The 19,794-nt window shown below is 58.4% G+C and overlaps 1 protein-coding gene across 1 annotated transcript in view; it reads right to left on the bottom strand.

Moving 5' to 3' along the window:
* The window catches only part of DSCAML1 (DS cell adhesion molecule like 1), a gene marked incomplete at both ends in the record, with an annotated part of 93,991 nt that overhangs the window by 12,838 nt on the left and 61,359 nt on the right, over positions 1-19,794 (bottom strand). The window contains 13 exons of the mRNA XM_082297091.1: positions 388-458; positions 628-795; positions 1,184-1,312; positions 1,425-1,521; positions 1,835-2,034; positions 6,494-6,670; positions 6,809-6,928; positions 7,140-7,418; positions 10,474-10,746; positions 12,697-12,993; positions 13,495-13,770; positions 14,483-14,761; positions 16,026-16,172. Of these exons, the coding sequence (XP_082153217.1) occupies positions 388-458; positions 628-795; positions 1,184-1,312; positions 1,425-1,521; positions 1,835-2,034; positions 6,494-6,670; positions 6,809-6,928; positions 7,140-7,418; positions 10,474-10,746; positions 12,697-12,993; positions 13,495-13,770; positions 14,483-14,761; positions 16,026-16,172 (2,513 nt within the window). The remainder of the gene's footprint in view (positions 1-387; positions 459-627; positions 796-1,183; positions 1,313-1,424; positions 1,522-1,834; positions 2,035-6,493; positions 6,671-6,808; positions 6,929-7,139; positions 7,419-10,473; positions 10,747-12,696; positions 12,994-13,494; positions 13,771-14,482; positions 14,762-16,025; positions 16,173-19,794) is intronic.

The following is a 19,794-nucleotide window of genomic DNA, read 5'->3' as shown; positions in this document are numbered from 1 at the left end:
GCAGTTCATTCCCAAGTCCTAACTTTATAATCAATTTTATTTTTCATTAGGCAGCTTTGGAAAAATAAATCCGATTCTAAGTTTTATTGATCTCTGCTCGAATGCTTCACAACCCAGCACCTCAGTTTTTACATATTTATCCTCTCTGCCCCATGGTCCCCCACGGACACCCTATGACATAATGAGCTTGTTGTAAAACATGACTGATAAGAGCCCTGTGCAATAAGGTGAGCTGCGTGCCCAGCCTCCAGTTTTCCTTTTTCCTGGGGAATTCTTCCTCATTCTTGTAACATCGATGACATGCTGGTTCTCAGGACAAGCTGGGACAGCATTTGGCCAAGTCCCCATGGCCAGGGAAAGCCCACACACCATCCTGGCCTCACTCACCTTCCAGGTGACCTGGATGCTCTGGGACGTGATCGGCTGCAAGGTGACATCCATCGGAGGGCCATCGGGAGCTGCGGAGAGACCAGCACAAAAAAGCACATTGAGAAGGTTCAGGAGCTCCTCAGCAGGAAAACCCCTGGCTTTAGGAGAGCTGTACCCCTGCCAGCTTCCCCACAGGCTGCAGCCCCCATGTTCCCCCTGCCCACCATCCCCACCATCCCCAGGAGCCCAGAGCGGCACCTGCTTCCTCAGTGCTGATGGTGAGCTCCTTGCTGGGCTCGCTGCGGCCGATCTTGTTGAAGGAGTACATGCGGATGCTGTACACGGAGGCGGGGTGCAGGTCCACGATGTTTGCCTGGTTGATGGTCGGGGAGATGTTCCGTGTAGACTGCTTGAAATCCCAGGAATCTGGAAGAGCAGCGGGGTGAGGCAGGAGGGTCAGCACCTGAATCCTGTCCCGGGGTCTGCAGTGCCGAGGGGGCTGTGCTCAGGCAGGTGAGGTCCCCAAGCACCTGCAGCTTTTCTGCCCCTGGAGAGGTGCTGCTTCCCTCTCTCGCTGTTGTGCATCGGGGTTCAACTTTCTGCAAATATTGTCTCTTTTAATATTCCCTTTCAAATGCTCCCATCCAACAGAAATTACCATATTTCATTAATGCCGCTCTTTCCTTTCTTCATCAAAGGAACCGGGATGCAGAATATTCCCTTGGAGGCACTGGTGGGGCAGTCCCACACCTGCCTGTGCAGGCCAGCTCCCAGCCCCACTGTGGCATGGGGAGGGGACATCACTGTCACCCACCTGACTTGTTCTTGTACTCGATGTCGAACCCGGTGATGATGCTGTTGCCGTCGAACCGCTGCGTCCATCGCAAATTCATACTCCGGGCTTTCACCTCACGGATCTCCAGCTCCGGTGGGTCAGGGGGCTCTTGGGGACACGCAGGCAGATTAGGGACACAGGCAGGGAAGCCCCACGGGAGCAGGGGGACCCTCTCAGCAAGGCTGTGCACCACAGGGCTCACGCATGGGGGATGGAGTACCTTGCACAGTGAGCTGGATTAAGCCTCTGTCCTCGCCATAGGAGTTGATGGCGTGACAGGAGAAGAAGACGGAGTCCCCGCGGTCGGCTGGTTTCAGCTGCCAATGTTCCAGGGAGAGGAGCCAATTCAGACTGAGTTCCCCCAGCACTGTCCCCTGCCTTCCCCTGCCATCACTGCCTGCTGCCACCACAGTGCCACTCCCTGGAGCTGCAATCCCTCCCACGGCATTCCTAACACCCCCCACCCCCCGCCGCTGGGCTTGGCTTTGCCACCCAGGGAGCCCAGCACAGTGCCAGGCTTTGTGACACCCACTGGGGACCACCCACACCCTCCCCGCACCCCCCTTCTTCCCTCCAACACCCAGCGAGACCCCTGGCAGCCCAGGCAGGTGCAGAACCCCCAGCCCTCACCTTGAGCGTGGAGATGACCTCGTCGCCGTTGTCCTTGGTGGTGATGGCGTAGCGCATGTTGCGGTCGGGGTCGATGACGGTGTCCCCCTTCTCCCAGCGGATGATGATGGGTCGCTCGCCCCGCGCCGTGCAGTTCAGCTCCTTGGTCTGGCCCTTGATGGCGATAGTGGTGTTGGGGTGGGAGGTGATCATGGCTGGGACTGCGGGGAGGGCAAGTGTCACCTGTGTGCCCGGGGGACGGGCGGGTGCCACCTGTGGCTGCCCGGCCCCGCAGAGCCCACGGACCCACCGAGGACACGGCGCATGCGGCTCTCACCGAGAGGCCCCGCAGCCCGAAGCGGAACCGTCTCGCTGCATTATACAGCTCAGGATCATAAAATAATGAAGCAGATAAATTTTATAATGCATAGCATTACACCGGGGTAGACAATAAAACGTGAAAGACAAATAACCAAGTGCACACTATAATGAAGAGAAAGCCTCCAGTCTGAGACGTGCGGGTATGAATTATTGACTAAGGTTTTACACTCCCGAGGATGAGAGGAAGAATGTTTTCCATCACGGATTTGCATAATTCACTCATATAAACCTGGGCAGAATACAGAGTGTGACTTCCCATCAGCAAGACCGCCTTTGCATTGCAGATGCCAGAGATGATTTTTTTTTCCATAGCCACCCCAATATGCAAACAGGGCCAGTGGGGACACCCTGTGCCATGGTCACCACCCGGCTGGGGTGCAGAACCCAGAGGTGCTCGAGCAGCAGGTGCAGCACAAATGGGGATGGCTGATCCGTCCTGTGAGGATGCTGTACTGATCCCTGGCCTGGCTCTTCCCTGCTCCAAGAGCCAAGCCCTTTGTGCCAGCCCAGTGCCATGCAGTGGGCTGGCTGTGGCAGGCACCACACAGGAGGAACGGGCTGGGGGACCAAGGGCAGGCTGGGTAAGCAGAAAAAAATGTAATGCATAAACAAACAGCAGTGCTGAGTCCTGCAGTAATGTATGATAATGACAATCCGCAAAGGCAACACACACTGTTCTAATGGGACACAGGAGGCTCTAATGAGCTACGACTCCTCGGCTTTCTGTGGCAATGTAATTCAATTAACAGCCAAGAAAACCTTTCCTCCGGAGTTGCCGGAGTTTGTGGGGTGCAGGACAGTGCAGTGCCCAGCCTGGTGCCCAGCCTGGTGCCCAGCCTGGTGCCCAGTGTGACAATCCTGCCCCAAGGGGAGCACGGCCCCCCCTGAGCTGGCAGGGGATGGCAAAGAGCAGGGATGTTGTGGCCTGGGGCACCAAGGGTTACAAGACACAGCCCAAGACTTCTCCTAACTCTGCCCTGTCCCATCCCCAGCTGCCTGCCCGTGCTCTGACACCTCTGCCTGCCTGCAGCACCAGGTCAGGGATACACTGGCACAGAGGGAGGCCTGGGAAGGACTGTCCCAGCATCCCATCGGCGTGAGGACAGAGCACAGTGACACCAGGGGCTCTTGCCCCTGCCCCAAAGCAGGGCTGACTGCACAGCACAGCACAAGAGCACACACAGCCGGATCAGGGCTCAGCACCCAGTCCTGGCACCTTGGCAGCCCTTGCCAGGCTCCTGCCCACTGTGCCCATCTCCTGCCGTGGAAAACCATGGAGGGACCACCCTGCTATTTGGCAAACAGGGGCACTGGGGATGTGGTCCCTGCACTCAGCCCTCATTCAGCCCAGCCTGGAGGACAGTGCAGCAGCAGAGGGTGTGTGGCTGTGGGGCCGGAGGGGCAGGACAGCCCCTCAGGGCTGCAGCAGCCTTGGCTACACCAGCCCCTTCCCAGTGAGCAGAGGCCCCACGAGAGGAGCTCCGTTTCAGGCTCTGCTTCGCTGAAATGCACTTATTGATGTTTGATTAAAAGCAGCTCCTTGGATGTAAACATATCAACTTCTCTCAATTGCCAGGGTCCCAAGGGAGCTGCACGTAGTCCAGAGCAGGAAAAGAGCACAACAAGCCCCAAGAAAACCCCAAGCAGCTGTGAAGATAGCACAGATTGGGGCACTGGTGCCCAACACCTGCCCTGGAGCAGCTCTGCAGCTTACAGAGGGATCACATTGCTTGGGACTGGCTGCAGGGACCTCCGAGGGTGGCTGGGGGCTGCTCCTGACCAGTCTGTGACCCCTTCCTGGGTGCAGGGGCATCAGTAGTGTGGCATCAGCCACAACTCATGCAGCACTATGGGCAGACGGGCTTCCTTCGGAAGAGCTCACCTCCAACGCCTTCTGTGCCCACCAGGGCCCACCCACCCCCCCAGCCTCTCCCTGTGCCCACGGCCTTGTTAACAAGGCCACAACCAGCGCCTGGTCCCACTGGCTGGGCAGAGATAAGCCTGGGAACAAAGGAAGCTGACAGCCACCAGCACGCTCCGCTGTCCCACACCCGGCTGGGGCACGGAGCTGCTTCGCAGAGCGCTGGTGACAACTGAATGAGAACAGTGACAAGGGTGACAAGGGCTGTGCCTGCCTCCCTCGCCCCCCTCTTTCTTGTTTGGAGCTGGCTCTGTGATGTTAATTTGATTGCACCCGTCTCAGCTTCCTTTCTACACTGATTAGCTGAGTTTCACCTGAAGCATGAGATTAATTCAAATTGCATGGAAGCAATCAGTTATGCTCGTGCCGTGTGGCAGCGAACTCCCAAACAGGGCTGTGCCACGACCACAGACAGAGACCCCTCTCCCTGCCCCCTGGCTGGACCCCTGGCATCGAGGTGCTGGCACGGAGCAGGCAGAGGAGCCCCCTCCCCAGTGCCCAGGGCACTGCCGCTCCCCAGCAGGACCCCCGAGGACGTGACCGTCCCCACCCCACGCGCTCTCGACACCCGGGCAGGTGTGCAGCCATGTGCTAAATGCATTTATCACGCGCTGCTGGGCCCCTCACCTGCGCCCAGCCCAGCCCGCTGTCCCCTCGGGCACACGCTCGGATACTCCAGCACTCCCCACCTTCCACTCTGCGCTACGCCCGGCTGGGTGCTGGAGAGCTCCTTCCCAGAGCAGGCAAGGACAGGCTGCCATGGTGTGGGAGCCCAGGGGACATGGCACCCAGGGACAGGAAGGCCTCCACTCCACGGGTGACATTCCCCAAGCAAATCTGGTAGCTCTCCTCACCCACCCACTGACCAAAGCAGCATCCAGCTCCTCCTGGCTCTGCCAAGTCCATGGAACGCGGCCAGGACAGCACACACTGTCCAGTGTGTTACCTGGCTGTCCCACCTCTCCCCAGGGCCCCTTGCTGCTATCAGGGCAGGGGATATGTGACACCAGCTGGCTGTGGCACTCCCCTCTCCCCTGCTGACGGCCAGCACGCTTTGTTTGGGCTCTGATTAACTCTCATTTAACTCGGTTCGCTGTGGCCTGACTTTCAGGGAAAGCCAGTGCTGATCTCCCTTTAATTGGGCTGACATTTCACTAAACAAACAAAAACCCCAAAATGAAACAAAACAAAGAGCCCATCTAATGCTTAATTGGCTGTGGCGCTTCGTCTACCTATTCATCCAAACCTTTTCAAAGGCGGCGAGGGCTCCGGGAGATGCAAAAGCACTCGCATAATAAGGTTATGTGCTATTCAAGTCAGCAAGCAACCTGTCCTGGGATGCAATTACAGGAGATAGCAGGGACACGGCACCAGTTCGGGCTCCCAGACTTCGCACGCTCGCTCGGGATTAATCGCCTTGACTTTGTACCTGCACCTCATTGAAGTGCCTTGTTTGAAGTCGCTGGGTTTGATTCATCAGTCGGAGGGATAAATTAAACAGCTGACAGGGAGGGGAATGGGAACCTGCAAAGGCAGAGGCTGGGTGGGGAGGGGAGAAGCCCCCGAGAGAAACAGCTGCTGGTGTTGGGAGAGAAAGCACCGGGCTGGGGAGGGGAGGTCGGGGCATGGTGGTGACCAGAGAGGGCTGCACATTCCATCTGCCCACGGCATCCCAGGGGGACAACCAGGGGGTGGTGGCTCCCACGGCTTCACCTGCAGCGTCCATCCCCTCTGGTACAGCATGCTTGCTGCCTCGTGCCCAGCATGATCAGGGCAAAGTTTAGTCCTTCTGGGCCCAGTCCCAACCCCAGCCCCTTCTGGAGACACCAGGAGTGAGGGTGATGGGGCTGGACCCCCTCCACCACCTCCTTTTGGAGGTTTGAATGCTCCTGGCAGCAACGAGCCCAATAAATAACACGAAGCTGGCAATTATACATTCTGCTGATAGCAACGGGAGAGCAATCCAATAACACACACAGTTCAAACACGGTGTCTAACAACACTTCCCAGCCCATCCCTGTCAAAGCAGCCCAGCTATTTCCTTTCCTCCTGGACGATGTAGATTGATTGCTTCGTTTTATTAAAGACAAAGTGTGTTTAATAGCAAAAGGGAAGCGGGTCCCTGGAGGGAAGGAATCAATGCCCTCCCATGCCCTGCATCGATCGCGGGGATGCGCGGAGCCGAGGCCGGAGCGCGGCTGGTGCGGTTGGAACCCTCAGAACAGAGGAGGACGCTGCACCGGACCAGGCTCTGCTGGTGACCCCACATCCCACAGCCACCCTCACCATGCCCACCTCTGCTGCCCTGGTCACTGCCGTGGCAGGAGCAGGTCCCTGTCCCCGTGACGATGCCCCGCGGCGCAGCCCCAGGTACTTACTCTTGACGGTGAGGAACATGGACTTGCTGATGTCCGTGCCCACGCCGTTGCTGGCCTGGCAGAGGTAGTAGCCGATGTCCTCCTCCAGGACGTGGCGGATGAGCAGGGAGCTGTTGGGCAGGATCTGGATGCGGCCCGTCAGGGGGATGGGGTGGTACTGCTGGGGGTTGCCACTTCCTAGGAGGGGACACAGAGACACAAAGTTCAGCTGAGGCAGAGGAGCGCTCACGAGGCTTGGAGCTGGGGTGGCTGTGCCCAAGGGACTGTCCCCAGCCCCTGGTGACACCCCCACACACTGCCATGACCCATCCCTACCTTTAGCGTGCTTCCACATGACTTTTGGAGGGGGGTACCCATCAACGGAGCAGTTCAGCACCCCGGCTTTTCCGTAAATGCCGTCTTGGTTGTTGGGTTGGACCACAAAACGAGGAGGCACTGAGGAGTTTGGGAGAAAGGACGGTCACCGTAGGAAAATCCCCATCAGATCCCTACCACTCCCCAGTGCCTGCGGGCACAGGGTGCCATATCTCCTCACCCTCCCAAATTCCCTTTGCTCCCCAGTGTGCTGCCCCTCCCTCGCTGCCCACCCTCCCTCTCCCACCAGACCGGGTGGGATGCAGGCGGCCGGGTCACCCCCCAGGCTCACCCCGCACGATGAGCTGCCGCTCCCGGCTGACGGTGGCAGCGTCGTTGCTGGCGATGCAGGTGTAGTTCCCGTTGTGCTTGAGGGAGACGCTGGAGATCTGCAGGGAGCTCATGAACTCCTTGCTCTCGATGGTGACCCCAGAGCCGGAGAGGATGACGTGCCCGTCCTTCCTCCAGGTGATGTGGATGGGCATGTCCCCAGAGGAGACCACGCAGGGGATGTAGAGGAGCTGTCCGATGGAGGCAGGTGGGAACTCGAAGGGCTGGATCAGCGGAGGGACTGTCGAGGAGAGAGGCAGAGAATGCTGGAGAGCCCATCCCAGAAAAGCCTTCCTGCAGTGGGGATGGGCTGCAGTGGGGCTTGGGGAAGGTGCTGTCCCAGGAGGAGAAGCAGCCCAGAAAGTAAGAGAGGCTTTTGAGTCCACCAGGAACAAGGCCAGGGGACAGCAGGAGGTGCCATCAAGCAGAGAACAGCAGGAAAACTTCTCCCACCTAGCAGGGCCACCCTGCTGAGAGCAGGACGGAGAAACGCTGACCCTGCACTGGGGAAAGCCCCGGCCACCCCCAGCACGTGCCACCCGAAATTCCACCTCAGCATTTATCCACTCCCAGAAAAGCCATTATTAGATGGATGCTTTTCTTAAAGGCGCTGGATTGAGAACCAGCCATTATCTTTCTGATAACTTAATTAGGCAACCGCAGCATCTCTGGCAATGTGGGAGGGGGAAGAAAGCGGAGAGAGGGAGACAATTAGCTTAACAAGGCTCAGCACCTGGTAGATGAGATCCTCGTTCTGCAGTCTCCATAATTAAATTAGCAGGCTGCCAATTGTCCCTTCGGCAGTGGGGAGCTGCCCTCTCATGCAGGCACGGGGGCAGCTCCCTGTACCCCCACGCACTTCCCTGGGCTCCCACCTCCACCCTGTGCCCATCCCATCCCTCAGGTCTTGGCACTGCTCCCTGGTCCAGCGTACAGGCAAGCAGGGGCTGTCACTGTCCCCCAGGTGGGAGCCACTGCCACTAGGCAGGCAGGGTACAGGCAGGGCTGGCCTGTCCCTCTAGTGGCTACAGCAACGTGGCTCGAGCTGCCAGAGCCATGGAGCCGGTGCTGCCTGTTTTCCATAATTAATGAATAATTAATTGGGAATGCACTGCAGTCTGTTGCAGAGCAGGGATGGGCTTGTGGATCCGCACCTCTCCAAACACGCCCCTCCGGCCGACAGACGAGCTCTCCCCGCTCCAGCTTCCCACAAACGGAGCTCACAACTCCCCTTTCCTTCCCAGATCGCTTCTGCTGCGATTCTCCTTTCTCCAGAGCTTCCAGGCTCTCGCTTGGCTGCAGCCCAGAGCACCTTGCCCACGGTGCCACCACAGAGCCCATCCCAGCAGCTCCAGTCCAGAGAGCACCCCAGAGAACAACCTCTGCCTTCCCGTGGGGTAAAGCATCACCCCACAGTGCCCGGGCACCGTGTCAGCCTTGTGCTTCCCGAAACGCTGCATCCACCCGAGCAGGAGCCCCAGGATGGCACCAACCCACATGGGATTAATTAAAACCTTCAAAGATGTCTGCTGAAATAAGGAGCTGTCAGGGCACCTTGGAGGAGGCTGGATTTTGGATTGTGCTGCTGGGGAAGCGCAAGGAGGAGGCCCCAGCAGCACCCCCGAGCAGCAAAGCCCTACAGAGCAGGGAAGTTTGAAACAGGGGATCCTGGGGTCCCCTGGCTAAGCAGCAGCAGCTACACCTGGGCAGGAGTTTCCCTCAGCACAAGATGGGGGTGGTGCCTCATGAACAGGGCTGGGGGCTGCCTGCACATCCCTGTTCCTGGGGGGGCAGTGCCAGAGGGAATTGTAAAGGCTTTACTGCTGCGTGATCGGAAGGACCTGCATAACTCACTGGTGGCATTTCATGTGGTCACCAGGCACTTGGGGTCATAAAAGCTTTATGGTGCTCCACGACACCCCGCGCTCCTTGTGCTACACAGTTATGTTTATTCACTCTCTGACTCTCTTCTAGGGCCTTTGCTATTCTTTTCCACAGGCCTTTTATCCACAGGCTGGAGGAAATGAGGAATTCAGCCAGTGGGGCTGGGTGTAAATATCCAGCAGAATGAAGATGTCTGGCCTGTGCTGTGCCATGCTCCTGCCTGCTTGCCTTCCTCAGCCCATCACTGGCCACTAATCAAGGCAGTAAATCCACATTGGGAAGGGTTCAGTAGCGGTGGCTTCCCAGGATACACAGATCCTCAGCTGAACTTCAGCATCCTGCACCCCTCGGGCAAATCCCGTTATTTAACTGTTCACAAACATCCCGAGATGGTCTCCCCACATCAGCCCTGCCTGTCCCACTTGTCCCAAGACAAGACCAGCATCTCTGGCCTCTTTCCAAGCCCTGGGGCTCCACATGGACAGGGATTTATGTGAGGTGAGGAAAGCAGAGCTGGCCAAGCCCTGCAGACCCCAGGGGCAAGAAGACCTCCCCGCACTGCCCTTAGACAGGTTATCCAGAGCCTCCTCTCCCCTTTGGAAGCCTTGGAGAAGAGCATTAGCTAATCAAGTGGCAGCAACTCTAATCAGCTTCATGCGCTCTCTCACTAACCTGATTCCTAATAAGAAAATGGTGGCGGGGAGGGGAGAGGAGGGGAGGGGAGGGAGGGGGATCAGAGAAAATCCAGTGCACGAATTCCCCGCTGGGTGAGAGGCAGGACGGCAATTGGCCGGCTCCGTCCCCAGCGCCGCCGTGTTTGTCTGAATGATTTACTGCAAACACCGAGCTGGCGACGGGCGGAGGTGACCCCACAACTCCTGAGGACGGGAGATCCGGGAGCACCGCGCGCTCCCAGCACAATCTCAGCCAGTCACTGGGAGGGAATGCATCCGGCTCAATTCATTAGGACTGATAGCTCCCTCAATGGGGCTGAATAATTGATGGCCTGGAGAAGCTTTTAAGATGTTCTGTGCGCTCAGAAGACCGAGAGTGTTATTTTTTTAAAAGCTAGCACACACAGAAAAACATCGGTGAAGGTGATCCAAGCAAAGGTTAGATGTTTTAATACGTTATGTTTACACCATAAATCCTTGCTCCATCACTTGTAAGGGGAAATGGATATGGCGTGGCTCAGGGCAGCTGCCGGCGGCAGGCAGGACCAGGTAGCCAAGCCAGCTCCCGAGGGCTGAGCTGAGCTCCCGTGACTGGTGACTACAGAGCACAGCCACCACCTGGCCATGCAGTTCCCTGTGTGGTGCGCTCCTCTGCCTCCATCCCACGGCAGGGAGATCCCAAACACAGCCTGGATGAGCCCTCCCTCCCATCCAGGAGCAGCATCCCCACCCTCTCACCTTTGACGGTGACGTGGACGCTCTGGCTGATGGAGAGCTGGGGCTGGATCAGGACGCTGCACAGATACTCTCCTTCATCCATGCCTTTCTGGACGTCCATCAGCTTCAGGGTCCCGTTCTCAAAGACCACTTGGCGGTGGTTATCGGGCAGCAGCAGAGAGTCCTTGTACCACTTGATGGAGTAATAGGGGTACCCGATGACCCTGCAGTTGATGAAAGTGTCCCTACCCGCGACCGCTGTTATGTTCTTCATGGCGCGGATGCTCGGGGGACCTACATATTTGGGAGGAAGGGAGAGGCAGGCTAGGTTAATTCCGAAGGGCCATTTGCTTGCATGCAGATCTGCTGCTATTCCAGAGCAAGCTTCACAGGCAGAGGAGTGACCAGGACAGCTGGGAGCCAGCCTGCTTTGGGTGAGGAGGCGGCACAGGCTCCTCTCAGCGTGTGTGGGGACAGCCGCTCCTCGGCTGCGACCTCCAGCTACAGCTCCTCACCCTCACCTGCCAGCAGGGCTGTGCTCCTGGGTCACAGCCACACCGCAAACAGCAAATCCCACCCCAGTGCTGGGGAGGCCAAGCCCACACACACCACTGCTGCCCATTGGGGAAGGTTGGATGGTGTCTGTGTTTCTGCACTGGGCACTGTGGCTGCCCAGGATGCCTCTGCCCGGCTCCTCTGGCAGCACCAGAGATATGGGAGAGATGGGGAGAGCTCTGCCACCATCACAGCCTCTCCCTGCCTCTCCCAGGAGGAAGCTGCCTGCATTGTGCCAAACATCCTTGGCAAGAGCTGCTATGGGAACATGACTTCCCCTGGCAAACACACTGCACCTCCTTAAGCCCCACCTTTCTGCACCCCCCACTTCTATCCTGGGTGTCACTGAAAAGCCAGCCAGCCACCAGTTTCTGTCTGGCTTTGGAGCTGCCTAAGGACTGGGAGAATGCTGCAGGTGAGCCTTTAAACGAGAGGTTTCATGCATCAATAATCACATTGTTCTCCCAGCCACTGCATAAAATAGCAAAGTAATCTAAAGATTAACCCTGTCTTGACTCCTCGTCCTGAGGGCGTAGAAGAATAACAGCTTAACAGACACCCAGGATCAGGTGGTGGACAGTGTTTCTCATTCTAGGACACGTTAAGAGAAGGAGCAGGAAGAAAGGAATTAGCATCTCACTCTGTAACCATGTCTCAGGCCTGTCTGAGGGACATGCTCTGTGCCACTGAAAAAGAAACCCGAATCTTATCTAGTGACAGCCCATCAAGAGCTGAGAGAGGGGAAAAAGGGAGACAAGGGAACATCCTCATTGCAAACGCTGCTCTGGCTTCTCCTGGCTGAGGGATGGACTTCCTCCAAATTCAGCAGTAAACGGCAGCAAAATTCCGACTCTCCTGGGATCCCAGCCAAAAAGCCACTAGATCCATTTCAAACCTGAGACACAGACAAACACAGCCCTTCAACCCTCATTCTCAGCAGACAAATAAACGCTCCCTTATCTTGTCTCGCTCCCACCTGTAAGCCTGGGAGCTTTAATTGGGGATTATTAATGGGCAGGGGCTTACACCATACCCCGTGCCTGAGAGCGCTCCCCGGAACACACCGAGCAACGTGCTGCAGCCACAATAACACGGTGATTAACTCGGCCATGGCTTTTAGCAGACAAAGAAAATACAGACATGACAAATCAAAGCTCATTTTCCACGATTTCACGTGCTGCCTCATCATCGTTTGTCATGGAGATCCCGGTGCCGCCAGGCACGGTGGCTGCCAATGACTGGGGTCCTGTAGGGAACGGGGATGGCTGGGAGAGCATGGGGGACCTGGGTCACCTCTGGACCTGCCACCTCCTTCTCCATGTGTGGGGTCCCTCAGCAGGTGCCTGCCCACCCTGTGCAGACCCCAAGGCAAGGCTTGGCAGGGTGAGAGCGGACTCCAATGCGGACAGCGCTGCCCTTTGACTCCTACAAAGCCAAGCTCCAGTTCTCCAAGCCTCTGGAATTGCTTTCCACTTTGTTAAACTCCCTGCGTTAAGCATCAGAGAGGCTCAACCCTGCAAGTGTGCAAGAAGCAGGGCAGGACTCAGGGAATGAGGCTGGGTTAGCCAGGGAGACCCACACGGCTGGGATGAAGAGGGAGAGGCAAGGAGGAACGATCAGCCAGGGAACAGAACAAAACCAAAAAGCCCAGTAAAAGTCCTATTCTGATATTTAAAAGTAGACAGGCACCTCTTACGTTTATTCGCGCTTGGTATTCGGCGCTGCCCACCGAGTTCCGCGCGGTGCACCGGTACACGCCGCCGTCCTTGATCTGCGGGCTGGTCACGTTCATGTGGCTCACGGTGGTGCCATCAGACATGGTGTACTGGTTGGAGCGGTGCCCACTGTCCCGCGGGATGGGCTCGTCGTCCAGCGCCCAGGTGACGGTCGGCGGGGGGGCCCCCTTGGCGGCACACATCAGGGAGAACTGCTCCCCGGGGTTGACCACCTTCTCGCTGAAGGAGGAGACGATGCGGGGGGTCCCATCTGGGGGGCACCCAGCGGGATGGGGGTCAGGGAGCGGCAGCCACAGGCAGCAGCAGTTACCCGCTGGCAGAATGGCACTGAGCTCCCACCCCAGGCTCAGCCGGGACAGGAGCCCAGCTGGTGACACACACGTGGCTGTGGTGGCATCCCTGTGGCAGGGAGATGCAGACGGGGCGAGGGGACACGGTGGCTGATGCAAATGCCAGCTTCAGGGGATACCACCCTCGGCAGAGCCCATGCCTTGTCCAAACACTCAGTGAGCTGGATCAGGGAGGGCTGCCTGGTGAATGGGGTGCCCAGGGGCTGGGGATGGCAAGTCAACACTTATTTTGGTCCTTCCCCATCCCAGCCATGCTGTGCCCCTGCAGACAGCACACAGAGCCCAGGAACAGGCTGGCAGCAGCCTCAGGACCCCCACCCCATAGGGTCTCCCTGTCCCCCAGCCATGCACAAAGCATTCCCTCAGAGAGGGGCAGAGGGCAGCCCGGGAAGCCAGCTCACCCTCCAGCGTGATGATGGAGAAGTCCTGTGCCGTCTGGGACTTGCGGGTGGCGAAGCACTGGTAGGCCCCAGAGTGGCTCTTCTGGGCGGCCGTGATGAGGAGGGTCTCGTTGCTGATGCCCCGGATGGAGATGTAGTCATCCACCGCCACCAGGTCCGTGTTGCGGTACCAGCGGATGACGTACTCGGGGGACCCGCTGAGGGCACAAGAGAGGATGACGGTGCTGCCGATGCCTGTTTTGAGCTTCTTTGGTGTGAGGGTCACACGCAGAGGGTCTGTGAGAGAGGGGAGAGCGGCGAGGCGTTGGCGGTGCCGGGCAGTGCAGCGGGAGGCAGCTCATCCCCGCTGTGCTCTCTCCGCTCCTCCTGCCCCGCGAGCGCCAGCCCGGCTACGCGTTAAATGTCACCGCACAATAAGGCAGGTGGCCCTGCCACCGTCCTCGCTGCTGACAGCCCCTGCTTTTAACGTCAGCCCCAGGCCCCCAGCGGGGGTACTGTGGGGAGGTGGCAGGACGGCTGGAAGAAGACGAGCTCCATGTGACAGGGACAGTGCTGAGCTGGGGACACACCAGGCTGGCTCCCAGCAGGCTGATGGTGCCTGGCTGGTGCCGTGCTCGGCAGTGCTGCTCCAGGTAAGGCAGGCACAGTGGCTCTGGTACTGCCAGGATCCTGGTGACAGGAGGAACCCCCAGGAAAACAGCACGTGATAAATACTTGGCCTGCCCAGATGGTATTTACTGTTTGGCTAGAGCTTATTTTATGTAAATCAACATAAATTTTATGTAAATCAACGAAGCAAAGCACAGAGGCACCCAACACGTCGGACACGTGCAAGACAGTGGCTTCCAGCGAGCAAAACACTGTGCCAAAATACAAGGCTGTTGTTTATACAGCTGTATAAACCCCTAAAGCTGTATATGGATAAAGGCTTTACGTGTCAGAAGGCAGCAGGACTAAACCCCCACCACTCCTCCCCGCCGGCTCTCACCTATGACCGTGAGGGTCCCCGTGACCTCTGCGGAGCCGAAGGTGTTGGTCACCTCGCAGATGTAGGTGCCGCTGTCCTCCACGCGCAGGTCGCTGATGGTCAGCCCCGTGATGCGCTTGGTCCAGCGGCTGTCGGCGGGGAGCGGCCGCCCGTCCTTGATCCACCGCACGGCCGGGTTGGGGTAGCCCGAGGCGATGCAGGGCAGCTCCACCAGCCGGCCCGCCTTCACCTCCCTGGACTGGAAGCTGTCTAACATCGTGGGGATGGACTCCGCCGGGTCTGGGTTGGGAGAGGAATTGGGCTCAGCCGGGGAAGAGGAGGAGGTGAGGTGCCTCAGGGACACTGGTACCACTGCATCCAGTCAGCACCATCCATGAGGGACTGGCTCTCCCCATCCCCGTGAGCTGGTGGCTCTGCCATACAGGAGTGCAGGATGCACCCCATTATCCATGCTGGGCGTGGGGTGCCCTGTCCCACCCGGCCAGCACAGCCTTTGGCAGCCAGGACAACAGGCATGTGGGGAGGTGGGAGGGAAAACACTTCTTAAGTAGCTGACGGGAGGAATAAACTCAGCAAGGGAGGAATTACTCAAGGTGACACCTAATTGGTGCAAAATACACAAATTTTGTGGCACATTTCAAAATTTACAAGGAAAAGGGCCCATCAGGCAGCTGGGAAAGGAGAAAATTAATCACTAAGTCTCAGGCGTGAAATTAAATTCCAGGGGAAAGAAACCTCTTTCATTACTCCCAAGCAGAAGTAAAATGCCGTGACGTGTAAATAATGACAGCGACCAGGAGGGGACCGGGCCAGATCGAAGCGCGCGGATTGGGGATGATGCACCCGGCGACGCCCACGCACCGCCGGGACACGCGGCAGGACGGGCACGGCTGGGACCCGGCACCCGCGGCTCTCCGAGAGGCAAGATCAGGCAAGCCCTCCATCTCTGCCCTGCCCTCCGGGGGGTTAATTCGAGGAGCCGGTGCGGGAGCACCCGAGGATGGCAACAGCATATGGCAGGGAGCGGGCGCGCCGCACCGAGCGGCGGGAGCGGCGCCGCGGCTGCGAACTCCTTCCCTCCCTCCTTCGCGGAGTAATTTGGGCAGTCAGCGGAGCCGGGAGCGCCCCGAGACACCCGGCACTCCGGACTGCACTGCCTCCGCCGCAGTATCGCTTGCATGTTCGTCACATCGCGTCAGGCTGCTCACATCGCGGGCTGTCACATCGCATCGCCTCCCGCTCGGGGTGACGCGCGGCGCTGCCACCGCCGCGCCCGGCTCGGGGGGGCTGCGTGCTGGGGGCACCGCCGAGGCACTGCCAGCGCCCTGCGCAGCCCCGGCGGCACCTCCCGCCCCGCACCGGGACGTCTCCTCGCTGCGGGGACCCGAGGTGGCGAGGCCAGTGCTCCCTGTGCAGGATGGCAGTGCTGTGGGCAGGCGGGGGGGTGGGCAGGCAAGTGGGGGAGTGGATGTCGGGCAGGGCTGGGCCCCGTCCCGGGCACAGGACCTGCCCCTCGCCCACACTGCCAGCCCCACGTGCTCACCTGAGACGGAGAGCCGGGCGCCGTTGCTCTGCCGCGTCTCCCCGCTGTACTTGTGCTTGGTGATACACCTGTAGGTGGACAAGGCATCTTCCTTCTGCACGTCCGATATGTACAAACCTCCATAAGAAGTAATAAAAAACCTATTTTCTGGAGACACAAAGGGAGGAGGAGAGTGAGCGAGCCAGCCCTGGCCCCAGGCTGAGCACCTGGGTCAGGCAGAGCCCCTGCACTCTGAGCTGGCACCGGAGCTGTGGCAGGGAAAGAGGGACCTTCTTCCACCTCCCTGCACCTCCACCACATCGGGGTGCAGCTCGAGCTGAAGTTTCAGGCTGGCTGGCGAAGTTGGATGAGCCACAGAAACCTTGTGTGTACAACAACAAACTGTGTTTGTGGGCACGGCCTCCCTCCATCACTCACCCTGGCCAAGCACACACACCTGCCCAGGTGTAAAGGTGGGGCTGGGGTGTCTTTGCACACACCTGGACTCCCATCCATCCGAGGGCTCGGATCCAGGCAGGCCGTGGCTGCAGAGGGTGAGCAGAGCGTGTGGCACGAAGCTCCAGCACACGCTGCTCCACCGCGGTGCCACGCGCTCCATGGCAACGCGGCAATTAAAAGTGAATCCGTCCCGCTGAGTTAATAATTAGCTTAACTTACTTAGAATCATGTGAAAACAAATAAGGGCTTGAGCTGATGTTTGAGCCCCGGGAGGAGGGTGGCGGGAGAGGAGCCAGGGCAGCACGGCCCCGGCAGTGCTGCCGAAGCAGCCCCCTCAGGCCAGCAGGTTTTGGAGCCTGGCACCAGGGAAAGGAGGCTTTGGCTGGTTCCTGACCCCTGTAATTCATCATGAATTACAACAGTAATTAACATGAATAGAAAGGCCTGTGTAGTGGCTACATGGAGAGCAGGATAAGCCGAGGCTCTGGAGAGGCTCCCTGCCCACCTGGAAAGCACTTTGCTCTGCCCCTCCGTGCCAAGCAAGGCTTTCACCCCCAGCTTTGAGGGGCTTTGGGGTTTATTCCAGCACCAGTGTCAGCTGGGATGGGATGCTCCATCTGCTCAGCTGTGCCGTGGTGCCAACCAAAGCACCCCCTACCAAACCCCACGGCTGCAGAAGGTAATTTAGTGCAGCTGAATGCTCAGAGTGAAAACCTTTAAACCCAGCCTGTAAATCAGCAGCATCTGCAAATGGCTCCCTGAAGTCCTGCACAATGCCTGCTAAGCCAGGATCTAGCTGATGAAGCCAAACAACAGTTTTTACTTCCAGCACCTTTTGGAAGCACCTGGATATTCTCAATTTAGGCAAGAAGAAAGCTCTGTGGTCCAACTCAGAAGTGCGGAATAAGCACGAGCGAGAGAGGACAAGAGGCAGATGCTCCCAGAGCACTCTGGCTCCCACACCCTGGGCAGGACCCCAGACCCTATTCCCTGCAAGTGCTGCAGGTGACAGACCAGCAGAAAACAGGGATCCTCACCCAGGGAGCCAGAGCGTGTCCCTGGCACGAGCCGAGGCAATGGCAGTGCCGAGCTGTGCTGGCATTACCCATTCCAGCTGTGGCTCAGCCAGATGTGCGTGTTTGACTCCAACTGCTTGATACCAGAGCGTGAGGGACTCCAAACAGCAAAGAAAGAACAAATAATTAATCACGATGCCAGTCAATTGTGGCTAACAGAGGCACAGGCACCCGCCAGACAGGCACCCTGTGCTGATCCTCCCTGGAAGCAGCGGCAGCCCCACGGGGTGCAGGAGCTGCCATCCCCACCTCTCCGGCAACACCCCTGTGACTCCATCCCTGCTTGGAGGGGTCCGGGGCCGACCAGCCAAAGCCTCCGTGCTACGGCATGTGAGCACCAGCATGGCAGCACATGGCCCACGCCAGCCTGCAGCTGGGACCAGAGGTGCGGTGGTGCGGGCACCGTGCTCCACCGCCGGCGGGAGCCGCCCCGGGAGCCGCACAGCCCCCGCGGAAGGGCACGGGGAGTGGTCCCCCAGCACTGCGATAACACGCAAATCAAACATTAATTTTTCATCTCCCATCAAACCAGTAAGCGGAGAGCATTGGCCGCACTGGAATTTGAGACGGGGGGAGCCGGTTTCCATGGTAACGGGGCTGTATTTTGCGAAAGTGCTGGCAGCCCCAGCCCACACCCTCACACGCGGTCCTGCCTGGGGATCCACAGCCCTGTGCTGCCGTGCTCTGGGCTGGAAACAAAGCCTTGTGCCCAAGATGCAGGCTCTGGGATGGGGCTCCAGCCATATCACCCCCCCAGGGACAGGAACAGGCAGAAATCCTGCAGGTTTAGGATCCACGTCTCCACCGTGGAGCAACAGGAGGCATCTGCCCCTTGCACGACACCGTTCCATCACGTGTGAGATCTACCCAAGCTGACAGCACGGCCTCCTTTGGTTTTTTTTCCTGGGAAGGGACAAGTGGCTCTGTCGAGGAACGTTCTGCTGGTTCAGGGGAGATGCGGGGCAGTGACTGATGTAAGTGGCTCCGACAGACCTCACCCAAGTGACTTATTGCTGAGTTTGCCAGGCAGATTAATGTCGAAGGTCGCCAAGCAAAATCAGATCTTTCTGCCTGCCAGGAGGTGGAAAAGCTTTACAGGAAGCAGAGGATTAAGCACATCCGTGGCCAGGTTGGAGCGATGTGCCTCTAATAACTCTTCCAGCTAGACCTGAGCTGCTGCCTTTGGAGATACCTCACCCAAGCCCTTGAATCAAACACCGCTGAGAGCCCACCACAAGCTAAATTCTACCTAAATTCTCAGGAACTGGCCCCTCACCTGGGGAATAGCACAAGGGTGAGAGGGGGGCTCTCCTGCACGGTCTCGCTGAGTACACACACACCTCTCCCACATCCAGCTGCCAGTGGTGGCCCTGGAACCCCAGCATCATTCCCAAGGGCCTCCCAGTTCCAAGAGAAAGATTACAGTCGATGCAGGTTACCAGCTCCTGCTCTACCCAATATAGATTTGTCAAAACAAGGGGTCAGGGCTTCAGGAGGGAGCACATTTTATAGTTCATAAGACTAATGAGATAACTTTCCCCCGGTACTGCTGGAGAATCAATAGGTGCCACCGTTTATGAATTAGCCATACTGGGAGCATGTGCATCCCAAGGCATCCCGGACAAATCCAATAACTGTTTGGTGCTATTTCTGGCCGCGTTTAAAGTGACAAACGCCTCCCAGGGGGAAGGCACAGAGGGGGAAGCCCCAAAGAGCAAAGCCTGTAATTTTCCACCGCTGCCACAGGGGCACTTTTCTGCTGTGGCTGCTGTTCCACGATGCCATTTGCCCGGCACGGAGCTCGCCTGGGGACAAGGAACATCCACAGAAAACCCAGCCAGGACGGAAATACCTGCCCACCCCATGGCGCCGATCGCCACCTCCCTCCCAGGGACAGCCCGAGCCCCGGGATGCAGTGCCCAGCGGGGCAGGGGACACGGGGCACAGGAGCGGGCTGGCATCAGTGTCCACGCACCAGAGCTGCCTTTTATCTCAGCAGGCTGAGCCCAGCTCGTGCCACAGCAAATGCTGAGAGCAGAGGGGGCCTGGACCGGGCACTGAGATTAAAGCTCCATCCATCCCTCCCTCGTGGAGATGTTAAAGAGGAGCCGTAACTCGAGCCCAATGCAAATTTCATAGGACCTGCGCAAATCTGACAGATTTATTTACGTGTTTGCCTGCCCCGGGAATCCCAGGGGAGCTGTAGGCCTGTCGCTGCTCCCAGCCCTTCCAAAGGCAGCAGAGCTCTCCCGCAG

The sequence above is a fragment of the Coloeus monedula genome (assembly GCF_965178545.1).
Source record: "Coloeus monedula genome assembly, chromosome: 25".
NCBI lineage: Eukaryota > Metazoa > Chordata > Aves > Passeriformes > Corvidae > Coloeus > Coloeus monedula.
The sequence above is the reverse complement of the archived record's forward strand: the minus strand, read 5'-3'. Positions and strand labels throughout refer to the sequence as shown.